Source organism: Condylura cristata, unplaced genomic scaffold, assembly GCF_000260355.1.
Source record: "Condylura cristata isolate star-nosed mole 26May11 unplaced genomic scaffold, ConCri1.0 scaffold00014, whole genome shotgun sequence".
Lineage (NCBI taxonomy): Eukaryota > Metazoa > Chordata > Mammalia > Eulipotyphla > Talpidae > Condylura > Condylura cristata.
The window spans coordinates 6,550,856-6,566,467 of record NW_004567115.1 but is presented as its reverse complement, the minus strand read 5'-3'; the positions used below and the strand labels follow the sequence as shown (position 1 = coordinate 6,566,467).

Below are 15,612 nucleotides of genomic sequence, written 5' to 3'. Positions count from 1 at the left end.
TGATGATAGTAGGTATCCTGTCTCATTCTCATTCCAAAATTCAACATGAAAGCTGTCAATGATTTTATTGCTAAGTACAGCACAATAAAAACTGTAGACTTTTTAAGACACATGCAGTAAATGACACTATTTCTAACTTGTATGAGTTTTTAATTAAACAAAGATGTTAAATTTTATCAATTTTCTGTATCTATTGAGATGACTATATGATTTATCTCCCTATTCAGTTAAAGTGGAAAATTATATTGGCTGGCTTTCATACAATGAGTCAACTTTACAATTCTGCAATGGACAAGACGATCAAAGGAATCAATATTCCTAAGTGAGATTAAACTACAACATTCTTTTCTTTGAATGTTTTTACTTGATTTTGGTATTAAGGCTTTCCCAACTTCTTCCAACAAGCTGGCGGGAATCTTTCCTCTTTATTCTATGGGGAAGGATTTTTAAAATATTGCTTTAAAAAAATATTTTGTGGAAATCAAAAGTGACCTTAAGTAATCCCAATATCATCTTTGTATTAAATTGTCTAGTTACTTTTATAGTTAAAAGAAAATATTGAGATTTTTCTATTTCTTCTTATGATAAAGGTAGTCAGTTTTTTTTCTCCTAGGTATTTGCCCACTTAAAAATCTTCAAATTTGCTTAAAGATTGTCAGCCATATTCTCCAATAATGAACATAGTGTCTATGGGATAAGCAGTGATTTTCATTTATTCCTTTAAAATACTAATTATTTATGACTTCTTTTTAAATCTTCTCTTAAGGAATTACTAATTTTATTGGTATTTTCAAAGAACTAACTTCTTCTCTTCTTTACTCTATGCTTCATTTTGGAGTCTTCTTTTTCTGTCTTTAATGGTCTTTACTTTTGTGGTATCTAATATGCTGTCAATTCCACTTTACTTTGCATGGAGACATACCTAGCATGGAACAGCTAACTTATAAATGGCAGGCATTAGCTTTTCGTATTTCCATTAGCAAAGATGAGAATGCCAGGTACTATAACACTAGCTACTTTTTTAGTTCAGATACTGTACTTTTCCCCCTGAAGAATGTCATTTGAGTCTTTTAAAAACAACATCATTACTTACATATAATTCACATTAATCTCACCCTTTTAAAAGTAGTTTTATGTGTATTCAAAGTTGTGTAAACCATGACCACTAAATCCAGAACATTTTACCACTCTAAAAAAGAAACCCTATACCATTAGAAGTCAGTCTCCATTCCCAAGCTCCAAGTTCTAGCAACCAATTTATACTGTTTTTGTGGATTTGCCTATTCCAGGCATTTCAAGTGAATGGAGCATGAAACTTTCTGATGTCCGTGTCATTCCACAATGGTAAGCTTCCCTCCTTTTGTCCATATCATATATAGGCAACACATACAAAAACAGAGACTACTCAGGCAATCACAACAGGGAGTTAGAGATGTACCAAATAATAAGAGCTGAAATCGTATTGATGGAGGAAGGAATACAGGGAAGGCATCACAGGACTAAGTCACACAAAGGGATGGGTAGAAAGGGCTAGTGCAGCAACTGACACAGCCATAAAATCAAAGTCCTCAAGTGCCAAAGCACAGTGCATGTATGTTTTCAGGAGGTCTCAGCAAGTAAGATACTGTTGGGAGCTGTTTCTGAAGCTCAGACCCAAAAGTTAAAAGATAAGGACAAGGAATATCCTGTCCTTTCAACTTCTATTCAAAGTCAACAAACCTAGGCTCACAAGGACTAAGCCCCTCCCAGACAGAAGCTGTCTATATCAGGGCCATCTCTCCACCAGCATGGGCAGCTTGTTCCACTGCCCACCTGTGACCATGCTGGGACTTGTATGCACTGACCTCCCCTAGCAGAGGCCACTCTTCTAAGAACTCCTCCTGCAACCATGCAGGACTCTCTCTCTCTGCAAATCTGTCCCTTTTGGGCCAGCTCTTTCTGCCCACTTGTGCCTATGCAAGTGTTTTTTCCTCTCTTGTCTCTTTGTAATAAACTCACTCTTTAAATATAACTGAGGAGCCCTCCATGGTGGTACAGCAGGTTAAAGCACAGTACCAAGAAGCTAAAGCCACTTCCGCATGAGTTCGATCACCGCCTGCCCTGGAGGTGACCCACATGGCGAGAGACCTCTCCTGACCTGTCCGCTGCTCCCCTCAGCAGTGTACTTTCGTAGATCTGCATGTTCTGCTCCCCACTCTTGTTTCTGGTGAATCCTCTCACCGCCCCCTGCACCTTTAGCCTGTAACCCAGTTCGTATGCATAAATAAATAAATCTTTAAAAAATATATATATAACTGGGTCTCTGTCTTATGGAGAATCTCACTATGTGCCGCTGAAAGGGGAGCTCTGGTGAAACCTTTCCCAGAATGAACCCCCGCTCCTTAAAACGACATCAGTATCATGGCATCACTCTGCCCCAAGGGAAGCTTCAATGCCCATGCAGAGATGACAGACCTGGACTGTCCATGACCAGATACTGCTGTCAAATTCTGGTAAGTTTTTGTGTACCTGGTAAATTGATGTGCCTTGCAAGTTAAAATAAATTCAGAAGATCTTTCTAACTGAAAAGTGAAATTATAAAACATGATTCCAAGAACCTGTCTCATCACTACCATCCTATTATATAGTTTTTGATTTTTTTTTTGAGAAGCAAGGTTAGTTTCTTTGTTGGCACAGAACTCTTATAAGCAAGAGAGCATGGGCTTGGCATCTAGTATGTACCTCGATCAGAACTCAACATTGCCAGAATCTAAATGTTACCTAATGTCTGTGTCACCTGCCTTAGTTCTTAGGTTCATTAAGGTAATTTTATTTTTTTTTAAGATTTATTTATTTATGCATACAGAACCAGGGTACAGGCCAGAGATGCAGAGGGTGAGAGGATTCACCAGAGACAGAGTGGGGAGCAGAACAGGCAGATGGACAAAGTACACTGCTAGGGGAGCAGTGGGCGGGTCAGGAGAGGTCTGCCTCGCCATGTGGATCTCCTCCAGGACAGGAGGGGACTGAACTCCTGCGGGAGTGGCTTAAGCTTCTTAGTGCTGTGCTTTAACCGGCTGTGCCACCAGGGAGGGCCATTAAGGTAATTTTTTTACCTTCCATTTTTCTCCTTATCATGTTCATGTTTTCCTTTATATTCTTAAGCATATTAGATATACTCAGTATAACATTAAAAGTCCTTATCTGCTTGTTTTGTCATCTCCATCAATTTGTATCTACTTCTGTTAGTTTTCTCTGTCTATAGCTTGTAAGCTCTGTCTTCTTCATAAGTAAATTTTTTTGGATACCAGAAATTTTAAACTGCTGAGTTTTAGGTTTTATTACAGTCCTTGAAAGAGTGGAATACTTTCATCCAGCAAGGTTACTCACAAATCAACTTCTAAAATTTGTTTAGCTCTTTTAAGTTGGATGTAGCTTTGGTCTAGGCTAATTAAAACCACATCTAAGTTATGGCCCTTCTTTTAAAAAAAATTGTTTATGCATATAAGAACTGGGGTACAGGCCAGAGCGGTGGGGAATGAGAAGATTCACCAGAGACAGAGTGGGGAACAGAACAGGCAGATCATACTGAAATACCCTGCTGAGGGAAGCAGTAGGTACGACAAGAGAGGTCTGTCACATCATGTGAGTCAGCTCCCTGGCCGAGGATCTAACTAGTGCTGCAGTGGCTGTGAGTAGTTTCATAGTGCTGTGCTTTTAACCTGTCTCCCCACAGGGAGGGTCCTTAGGTGTGGCCTTTTGAAAGTTTTTACTGAATGGACTATGTATATACAATGAGGCCATTCAGTCAGGTTGGTAGGAATCTGAATAACTCAATCCTGTGTGAGCTCTGGAAACTGAAAGTACCTCTCCCTTCATTTCCCTCCATTGTTCTTTCCTCAGTAGTTGTTTTCAGCTGGGTCCGGAGTATTAAACTTCATTTGTCACAATCACAGCAATTTAGATTTTGGCTTATAAGTGTAGCTTGATATTCAGAAACTCAGAGGAATTCTTAGGTACATCTAGACCCCTTTCTCTGTTTGATTCATTTTCCTTGGTTTCTCTACCACACAAATACTAGCAATTAATTTTATTTTTTAATCTACTATCTCTTAAGATCATTTATTTTACTTTTTCTCTTTTTCAGTTCTTTTCTAACTCCTTAAGATGGATACTCATTAATTTTGTGTCTTCATTTTTTCCTAACAAATGAAAATAAATTTTAAAATTTTCTCTAAGAATAATTTTAGTCACATGACAGGTTTTGATATTACGTTTTTATTGTCATTCAATTCAAGGTATTTTTAATTTCTATAGCAAGTTCTTCTTTCACATATGGATAGAGAAGTAACATCTCTTATAATGCTATCCATGCAAAGCTCAATACCTGCTAAAGAAGGCATATATTTTGTTTGTTCAAAATTTTTCAGGCTAGAATATGGTTAATGTTGGGGAGTCTAATAATATGCTTCGTAACCTGGGTACAGATTTCAAAAATATATTTACTTTGATAATCTTCCAGCTATACTTTTATGGTATATACTTACTTAAAAAAAAATAGTTTCCTTGCTATTTTTATACACTCATTCTTACATATGGAAAAATCATGTTTATCTATTTTCAAAAACAAAAACACTGATTTTCTAACTGAAATTTCATTATACATATACTCACCTTATATTTTTTCATAACTGCATTACTTTCAAAGTTAGCTGTTTCTTCCATAAATCGGCCAACTAGTAGCATAGCCCGACCATGAATTAACATGTTCTTACTCTCGGCAGGAGTTTTATTTTCAGGGAAACATAATTCAACACCTTTCTGAAGAACAATTAGTGCCTGATGAACATCACCCTAAAAGAAAAACCAGTGTTTAAGAATATATCTTTCTTTTCTGAAGAACCAATAAAGTTTTAATTTTATTAAATATTATATTATATTAAATATGTGTATGTGTATAAGAAATTTTTTTTTGGAATTTCATGTTCACCTCTCATTTCTGTCCTATGAATGTAAACCATAAAAGGAAACATGCTTCATTTCATGTAGAACACTTATATTTATTTATTAATACATTTACTTATTCATTTCCTAGTCATAAAAGTGAAGGGAATTAATGATACATGTAAATGTCTAGGGATAAAGAAAATGAATAAATAAAAAACTGGCTTAAAAAAGTGTACTGTTGGCCCTCCCTGGTGGCGCAGTGGGTTAAACCACAGCACTAAGAAGCTAAAGCCACTTCAGCATGAGTTCGATTCCTGCATGCCCTGGAGGTGACCACATGGCATAGCAGACCTCTTCTAACCTGTCCAGTGCTCCCTTCAGCAGTGTACTTCATTAGTTGGCCTGTTCTGCTCCCCACTCTGTCTCTGGTGAATCCTCTCACTGCCCCTGCACCTCTGAACTGTACCCCAGTTCTGTATGCATAAATAAATAAATCTTTTTTTAAAAATAGTGTATTGTCAAGTGAGGAAAAAGCTATGTCAAATAACAATACATGCATTAAGTACTATTAACAGAAGAACATACATGGGTAGTAAGCGAGGCTAGGGAAGGGAAACCCCTAAAATCACCTGAAGATAAAGGAAAAAGAGGAGAGCAACAATTAGGAAAAGTTACCAAAGAAGAAAATCTGAATTAGTTTTTAGGAATGAGTAGGAATTTTCTGTGCAGATAGTTCAGTGCAGGACATTTTTGGAACAAGGACTATTAGGTTTTATTGGGAGAAAAGCAATACTTACAGTTTAATCTAAAGTCTAAACTGCTGTGATGGTGACAAATGAAGCTAAAGAGGTAGACTGGAACTCATGCTTTCTAGGGTTCAAACTTAATACTAAAGTCATAAAAAATTGTATGAAGTATTTTAATCAGGTGTGCAACATGATTCAATGTGCATTTTGGAAAGAGAAATGGTGAGATGTAAAAAAAAAAAGTAATATAATTAGAGGCTATAAATGCTAACGGCATGAATTAAAGAAGCAGAAATAAGTAAAAGAATGAAAAATAAATTTCTAAAGTAGATTTAGCAGCCAAGTGTGGAAAGTGAGCGAGGGGAAGAAATTTAAGACAATGCTCAGATGTTGATCTTAGATGAAAGAAATTATGTTTAGAAAAACAGGAGGTGATGTAGGTATTCTGTAGTAAACATTGAATTACTTTGGCATACTGAATTTAAGCTGTTACTAGCTCAGAAATGATCAGGTACCAATAGTGCAGCCTAAATTATTTACTTTCAACCCCCAATTAAGAGTTTCCTTTCCAGGAAATATCTTTGTGTTCTTTCTCAGCACCACAATGTTGATGCAATTACATATAGTACCAGTTATAGTGGCAAAGTGTAAATTTCAGAACACAGTATGTTGAGTACTAATATTAGACTCATGACAAACATGAAGAAATATGTAACAGCCACTTAAATCTGGGATATAAACTGTGCCAGCTCCCTTTTCATGCTTACAGATCTAATCTGGGAATTGCTGGAAACATTTTGTTCTGCAGCTAAAACTGTTATGACAGGCTAGATTAGAAGTAAATTTTGACAACAATGGCAAGCCCACAAAGACATAATTATCTGCCAAGGACAGCAAGTAAGATCAAACATTATTTTCACTTAAAAATATTTTTTGAGTACATACTAAAGTACCCTATGTACATATAGAAAGGAAAAACAAAGTAAAAATAGATCTGCTTCCCTTAAAAAAAAATGAGAATAAAGAAAGAGAGAGAACTGTACTTTCCGTCTTGAAATAGTAAAATATTTGGGGACTTCAAGATCGCAGGAACAGTTTTATGGATGATACAGATAACTGATGAAAAAGGCAACAGAAAAAGTTGATTCTAAATTTGGATTAGGGATTGCTTCGGGCCTTTGTAGGTACGTCATCTACTAGAATATATATATGAGGCATGACACAGGTATCATATGACACATGACACATAACACCATACGGTACATGCCATATCACATGGTACATGACAGATGATACATAACATATTATCATCTGGATGATATATACAACATATATACATAAATACACACATACACACATACTATTCCTTTGATATTACCTTGGACCACAGCCACTTTGCCCTTTCCACATATAGTTCAGCAAGTCGTGATTCTCCAGCATTAAGGAGAGCATTGTAGGCTGTCTGGTGATGGCCAGCCTTTCTAGCTACTCTGGCACTCTGTAGCCAGCACTCTCCAACCATGTCACTGAAATCTGGTCTGAAAGAATGTGACAAAACAGGGATGCAAAAAAGTATTTTTAAGTGTGTTCAACAACTTAGTTAAAATATCTCTTGATTAGGGCCCTCCCTGGTGGCACAGTGGGTTAAAGCACAGCACTAAGAAGCTAAAGCCACTCCTGCATGAGTTTGATCCCCGCCCTGGAGGTGATCCACATGGCACAGCAGACCTCTCCAGACCCATCCGCTGCTCCCCTCAGCAGTGTACTTCAGTCTGCCTGTTTTGCTCCCCACTCTATCTCTGGTGAATCCTCTCACCACCCACATCACTGGCCTGTACCCCAGTTTTGTATGCATAAATAAATAAATCTTAAAAAAAAATCTCTTAATTAAAACATGGAGCCCTGTCGACATATTATTTTAAATAGTCAAGTAGATTTATTAAAAATCTAATTTCAATTTTTAAAATGTTCCATTTTTACCATTTACAAGTCTGTGGTGATCTTACTGACATAAATTTGTACCTCCCTCAGATATGTTTTAAATATTTAAAAATATACATAGTGCATGGGACCTCCCTGGTAGCACAATGGGTTAGGATGCAGCACTGCAAGCAAGTACAGTGGCTTCAGTGCAAGTTCGATCCCCGGCCCCAGAGGTGACCTACATGGCAAGGGAGACCTCTTCTGCCCACCTGCTGCTCCCCTCAGCAGTGTACTTAGTTGGTCTGGCTGTTCTGTGCCCCACTCTGTCTCTGGTGAAGCCTGTCACCACCCCTGCGCCTCTGGATTATATCCCAGTTTTGTATGCATAAATAAATAAAATCTTTAAAAAATATATATATATATACATAATGCATATGGAAGTAATTCTTAAGTTCTAGATTCACATCAACTAAATAGTGTAGCCCTGATAATTTAAAGATTCAGAGAGAAAATTATGGAAAAAAAAAAATCACTCCCAAATAATATGCAACATTAAATTTATGAAAAACCTTTTGTTGAGGCTTAATAAAGCTCTCCGGAGAGCCAGGATGGGTTCTTTGGCTCTGTAGGAATTCTGGGTCATTTCAAGTCGAGCCACCCAGTTGAGAGAGTCTTCTTGAGAATTTTCACCTGGAGATTGGTGAAAAAGTGGTCTGATACTGTGTTCCAATTCACACAACATGTGCAATCTGAAGATAAATAGAACCTGTTTAAAATGCTATCATAGTCAACCTTATTAAGTGTATATATAAAGCATGTACTATAAATTAACTATAAAGAATCTGAAATGTGCAGTTTTATTGAACGAGCTTTAATAAAAATGTATTTTTGGTATATAAACTGAAACATTTATATCTTTTCAAAACTGGGATTAATCACCAATTATCATTGAAATATTTAGTGCTTTATTTGATCCCCAAATTCTTATAAATTATATTGCAGGAGAGTGTGTAAAGCTAAATTAGAGTGTATGAAAATCAAACTTTACCACCTATTCAAAGACAAAATAAAATATGAATACATTATAAATCAACTTAAAAATTTATGTTTATTTCAGGTATTTTGTAAGAGGGCCCAGCATAGTAAATGCCAGTACAAAATTATGAAATCCACATAGTTTTTATTGTTTTCCCCCTAAGAATGATGGAAACACTCATGTTCACATTTATCCCATATATAAGCAGTCAGTGTCTATGACTCAGTACTCAAGAATGAACTGAATAGCTACAGAACAGAATTAATTTCAGTGCCCCAATCTCTGGTTCAGAGATACCAAAGAGATTGATACAAATTATAGTAAACTCTTGAAAATAAAAAACAAACAAAAAAAAAGGCTTGCTTATATTTTAAATTCATTATGGTCCCATCGCAACAATTGTTTTATTACTTTCTTCAGGTGAACTAGCAAATTTAAAATGTTTTCCATCATTTTTTCCCCTTCCTCCTAAAAGTTTTTAATGTCTATATTTTCTTGTTGTACATGGGTGAGGGGGTGAAGGCTGGCGATAGGGATGGGGAGTCAAATACATTTCTAAATGAAAAGAAAAAAAGGGTATCAGTAAGTACCAACAGGCACAGTAGCTGCCTAGGTTATTTAAGTTATATAGAAAATAAATCATGACATTGTAAAAAGACAAAAGATATTTTTGTTACATTTCAGAGGTTGCATAATTTCCATTACAATTACAAGACTATATATCAAAACTTTAAAAAGCAAAACAAAACAAAACAAAACAAACCCCAGAGTGGTTTTGAGGTAAAAGGAAAGAGCCATTTTGTGTCGTTAATGCATAATACTAAGCATACTATCAATTGCTTACTAATCAAAAAATTCCAAGCCTGTCAGATGACACAAATTAGGAAAATAAAAATGGAAACCCTCAAGTACCTAACAATATGTTCATATCCTCGTTGGTAAGAGCCTCTTTCAAAGCTTGCAGCTGAAAGAGGTACAATTTGTTCTGTTCTCACGAGTTTCAACGTGTCATAAAAAGCTGTGGTATCTCTTTTTTTGGCTGATAATAATAGCTGTCCCAGTCTGACACTCCATGTTGTAGATTTCCCATCTGAAAAACAAATGAAAAGTCATGGGATGTCATACTTGTTAAGGTCAAGAAAAAGCTTTATTTTGTTTGGAAAAATAAACAGCAGAAGTAGTGTACAAATGGTTTTCTTGTACTTTGAACAATCACAGAACAATCTAGGAGATTAATTAAGAATGTTACTTTGCTAATTAAGTCTGAATATTCATGTCATGCTAAAACTGCTTATACTTTAAGAAATAATTTTACCTGCTGCCAAATAGTTTTCCACCAAATCCCACTGTGACAATTTCCAAGCAGCTTCCACTCTGTATGTGTTTAATTCATCTGTCCATTCAGACCTATTAAAAGAAATGCTTATCAACTGGAATAAATTTACTTATTTAAAGTGAAATTTAGGAAAATTTTCCATTGGTTTAAACACCTCTTACTGCACTTTTTTTTTGTTCTATGCATTACATTTATATTTTATTTTGTATTAGATACAAAAAATAATTACCTCTACCTGAAACAAATCCCTAAATTATTTCCATTTCCAAAAAACATATTGTCTATAATTAATTCTGATGGAGCTATTTTAAATTGTCATTTTTTACAAATTAAATTGTGCAATACAGCAAAGCAAAATTAATGCTTCGATAATTACAACATTTAATTGTCAGAGAGGATGTATATTTAAGTTGAACAAAAGGCAGGAAGAGAAAAAAATAACTGAACATATATATTCAAGAGGTTAGTAGTTTTTAAAATAAAAACTGGTATTTTGAAATAAATTTAAGATATTAAAGAGCTTGGCAAGATGGTAACAGAGTGCAGACACCAGGCTTGACTCCACATATTTTTGATCAAATTATAACTAAACAAATATGATGACTCCTAATGACGAATGGCTAACTATTATATGCATCAAGAGTGATGGGAGAGTAGAAAAGGGCAGGGAAAAGAAGAGAACTATGTCGGAGAGACAGTGGGGCAGTACAACTCATGAAGGGAAGGGGAAACAGAATTTTTTTCTCTGTTGTTAACTCATGGGTATATGTCCACAATGGGGACTTTTAAAACCTGGAGACTATACTGCAGAAGGGGGTACAAAGAGCTAATGTGCAGGACAGAGGGTGTGCTGGGCCTCAGCACAAGTTTGCTGGGTTTTTGATGGCGGTAGATGAGAAAACAGGTCACGAAGACCATTATGTGGGGAGCAGGAACAAGTCTCCATTATGAGGCAGCAGGAGAGACATAGGTAGCAACAGTGGCAGTGATCAATAGCCGCAGCCAACCTGGGCTCTGGCCACAGCAGTGGTACAATGATCCATCAGTGGCCACTGAGAGACCAGCGAGTGCCATCCCTACTTCCGAGGTACCCTATTAGCTTTTATATGACTTAAAGACAAAGCTGGCAGAGGGCCAAGTTCGGCCCTCGTTTACAGATAGAGCTTATTTATTGCTTCTCACACATGTGGTCTACATCTCAAGGCTGCAAACTATCTACTAGGCCACTTGTGCTGGAAAGTCACAGCAAAAACTGTCTGAGAAACTCCAAGAAAACTTACTGTTTTCCCATAGGCCCTACAGAGTGCACCACTGGAGAATCATTGCAGTAAAAGGTATAGTGGTTGTTGGATTGAGTCTGTGTCTGCAAATTAAGGACAATTAAAGCCCAAACTTGCAAGGAGAGCCAAGTGGAGCACATGAATCCCCTTATAGGAAGGGCTATAATTTGCAGCTATGGCTGATAGGCAAAACATCTACCTTATACAACACAGGGCAAAGCTAACAACCAAATTTTGTCATTAACCAGACTTGAAGCACCCTGAAATAACAGGGTTAAGATTTCATACTCAAAGATGAACAACAATTTCTACCCACTTCAATTATAAACACTATCCTGTACTACATCTGTTGTTGAATCATAGTTAGCGATTGAAGCTGGCATGAGATTACTTGAGATGTTTTGGCTGAATAGCTGGTGTAGGGGAATTAGAAAATGTGTACCGCCCAAGAAAAAACTCAGTTACCTGTTGCTCTGAATGCAGCTTAACGCTTCTTACTGGAGGCAACCTTTCAGTGCCCTACTCTGGTTCTGACCATTCCCTTATCAGGACTAGTGTCTCAGTCATCTGAACAGGCAAAAAGGCACTGGTTTACGAAATAAAAGACACCTAACAATCTTGGGTAAAATCCTAGGATTATACCAAGCTACTAAAAGGCAGAATATACAATTCATCAAGAAAAGGAAGGTCCATATTACAATTCACAAAAACTAAGAATGGATAGAACACAGCACAAAAATTCTCAAAGTCTCAGTCAAGCAGAGCTAAGAATCTTCAGGATGAGGAATTTAAGTTAGCAGTTGCAACCAAGCTTGTTGGGTCAAAAAAAAAAAAAGTGATCAAAAACAGAACACAATAAAGATAGAGAAAATGATACCACAAACAGAATTAATAGATCTAAAATATAGTGTAACTGAATTTAAAAATACCATAGAGGACTCAGTAACAGACAAATGTAAGTAATGAAGAGAATCAGTGAAAACACAGACAGAAGAACAAAGAGAATAAAAATAAACAAAATGTGGAAGAGATCTCTTGAAATAACCTAAAGAATCTAGAAAACTATCCTGCTAGACAAACTTCCAATGCAATAGTAAGGATAAGAAGATTCACTGAATGAAAATAAAAATGAAAAGAATATATTAACACTAAGTTGAACTTGAAAGAAATACTATAGCAGTTACTATAAAGCAACAACAAAGTAAAGTAGGGGAACAAGACACCTAAACTATACAACATAAAGAGGAAAGTAAAAGTATGGCCCATTAGAAAAAATCTGAATCAAACCAACAGGCTACAAGTATAGATGATCAAACAACCCTCAGTATAAAGTTCAAACAGAAATCAACAACACATAAACAATAAATATTGAAACTAGACAAAACATGACAAAAAATTAAAAGACAAACACAAAAATAAAAGACAATAAGCACCAGTGTGTCAATGATCATCTTAAGTGCAAATGAATTTCAAAACAAAGTCTAACTTCCTGTTTGCATAAAACCCATTTTATCACTTAAGACAAACACAGACATACTGTAAGGTAATCCTACGAGCAAATAACCATCAAAAAGTCAAGAATGGTGACATTTTTATTACATTAAACAGATTTCCAATTTACAAAGGTAGTAAGTAGAGATAGAATAGTATATTATAATTATCAGCCTAATACAAAAAGAAATAACAATTATAAATTACATATATAATTTATATATAATATGCATATTTATATAAATATAAATGCTATATATAATAACAGTTATAAATTATATGTATATAATTTTTATATAATATATATTTATATATAAATATAAATATATGCTATATATATTAAATATATATTTATATTATAAATATGAATATATATTATAAATATGTATTGATCAACACACTAGCAAGGATGTAAAATACTGGTACTTTGATAATAAAACAAATAAAAAAGCCCTCACGCATATGTCAATATATTATTTATGATAAAGAAGGTATTGCCATACTTTCTCCAGAATGGACCACATACTGAGTCAAACAGTAAGTATCAACAAATTCATGAACAAAATTATACCAAGCATCTTTTCTGATCATAAAGATACCAAACTAGAACTCAGCTACAAAAAACAAGCAGTAAAAGTCTCCAACATATGGAGATTAAACAGACCACTAATAAGAGACTACTAGGTTAACAAGGAAATCAAAGTAGAAATCAAAAATGCCTCAAGATAAACAACAATGAGGACCTTCCACAACTTGTGGGACACAGCAAAGGTGGTACTAAGAGGAATTTATATAGCAATACAGATTCACATCAAGAAATAAGTACTCAAAGAAATTATCTTATCTCCCACCTGGCAGAATTGGAGAAAAGGGGTAAAAAAATTCAACAAAAAAGCCAGTAAAGAAAACACAAAAACTTAACAAAAATAAATGACATGGATATCAAAGCGGCAGACCAAAAAAATTAATGAACAAAAAGTTGGTTTGAAAAAAAAAAAAAAAACCAAAAAAGAAACAGACAAAAGCCTCTACCTAGGATCACAAAGAAAATAAATGAGAAAATTCACAAGATCAGAAACAAAAAAAATTAAAGCAGGCACTGTAGAAATTCAGAGAATATGAAACTGCTATGAACATCTATACACCATTAAGTATAAGAACCGAGAAGAGACAGATAGATTCTTAAGAGTTATATGGCCATCTGTGACTGAATAGGGAAGAAACAGAGAACTTAAATAGACCAATAACAACAAAGGAAATCAAAGCTCTCTCCAAATACAAAAGTCCAGGACCATATAGCATTATAAGTAAGTTGCACCAAACCTTCCAGGATGAGCTAATACCCTTCCTGCAGCATGGTGATAACACCTGAAGGGGGCTAGGGATGGTCCTATACTCTCCAAACACAGATAGTGATATAAATCAGCATTACCTTGACAAAAAAAAAAAAAGATTAAAAAAAATAAAAAGATTTAAAAAATGACTAACGAGTCAGGGAAGGACCCCTAGTGCTGGAAAAATTGTGTGTCCACAGGGAGAAACAAATCAAGACAACAATGAAATATGATGTCAGCACTGTGAGAATGGCCTATTAAAAGACCGGAAACAAGAAGTACTAATGAGGAGGTAGAGAAAAGGAAACCTTTCTCCTGTTGGTAGAAAGTCCAGCCCTTAGCATAAGCAGTATGGAGATTTCTCAAAAGATTAAAGGTGGATCTGCCATATATATCCATAATTCTCCTCCTAGACACCTACCTGAAATAATTTAAAACAGTAATTCAAAAGGAAACCAAACATTTAAAACACCAATTCAAAGTTACTGCAACACTATTTACAATAGCTAAGTATTGTAATGTAAGTGCCCCAAAACAGATGACTGGTTCAAGAAGAAATGTTATATATACACAATGGAATATTACTCGGTGATGAAAAAAGATAAGCTCACGTCATTTGTGGCAATGTGAATGTAAATGGGAGTGATTATGCTAAGACAAATAAGTCAGCAAACAGTAAAAAAAGTAAACAAATAAGTCAGCAAACAGTAAAAAAAGTAAACAGCAGTAAAAAAGTATGTCACTCATATGTAGGATACAGAGAAACCAAACAAAAGGTCAGATAAAGATAAGCTTAAAAACTAACCTCTGAAAGCTGACAACAGAAATAAAGTATCCAAAGTAGGAAGACTATGGGAAAAGGATGAGAACAGAGGGGAAGGAGTCCAATTAACTGTGGTGGAGACTGGGTGATTTGATGGTGGGTACACTATGGTAACTATATGTGAAGTGAGAATTCCTATACCTCTCATATACCACCATTAATGTAAACCAATGTTACAGCAATATTAAAGAATAAAATTTGGATTTGTAAAACCAGTATGACAGGTTAGTATTTTTTCTAAGCATTTTACTTATATAACACTAAGATGGTTAATGATATTCCACATCATGATTACATAAGAGACTCTCCCCACATTTCTTCTTTATGAATTATATCATTTGAGTATCTGCTATGTGCTAGACCTTGCATTAGGCACATTTTCCATTTAATTTTCTCATAATGCTAAAAGACACATAACCTTCTACTATAAATCACAGACTGGGATCAATGCCCTTAACAATTCTCCTTGCTCCTTCTGTAGTAATGTCATATAAATAGAATATAACAAGTGAATCCATTTTTTATTTTTTAAAAAATCTAAACTAGCAGCAAAACTACTGAATATTCTCTAAATTATAAAAATATGAACACAACCAAAACCAATTTAGAATAAGACTAAAAGGAATACAATAGAAATGTCATTTTCAACAGTTCAGCTTCGAACAACTTTGCAAGCTATTAGTAAACACAAAAAAATCAAAATTTTAAGATATATAT

The 15,612-nt window shown here is 35.1% G+C and overlaps 1 protein-coding gene across 1 annotated transcript in view; it reads right to left on the bottom strand.

The window, feature by feature from the left end:
• The window catches only part of ATR (ATR serine/threonine kinase), a 103,083-nt gene that overhangs the window by 25,543 nt on the left and 61,928 nt on the right, over positions 1 to 15,612 (bottom strand). Inside the window, exons 30-34 of the mRNA XM_004682438.2 lie at positions 9,947 to 10,038; positions 9,544 to 9,721; positions 8,165 to 8,344; positions 7,051 to 7,210; positions 4,654 to 4,833 (exon numbers count right to left, since the gene is read on the bottom strand). Of these exons, the coding sequence (XP_004682495.1) occupies positions 4,654 to 4,833; positions 7,051 to 7,210; positions 8,165 to 8,344; positions 9,544 to 9,721; positions 9,947 to 10,038 (790 nt within the window). The remainder of the gene's footprint in view (positions 1 to 4,653; positions 4,834 to 7,050; positions 7,211 to 8,164; positions 8,345 to 9,543; positions 9,722 to 9,946; positions 10,039 to 15,612) is intronic.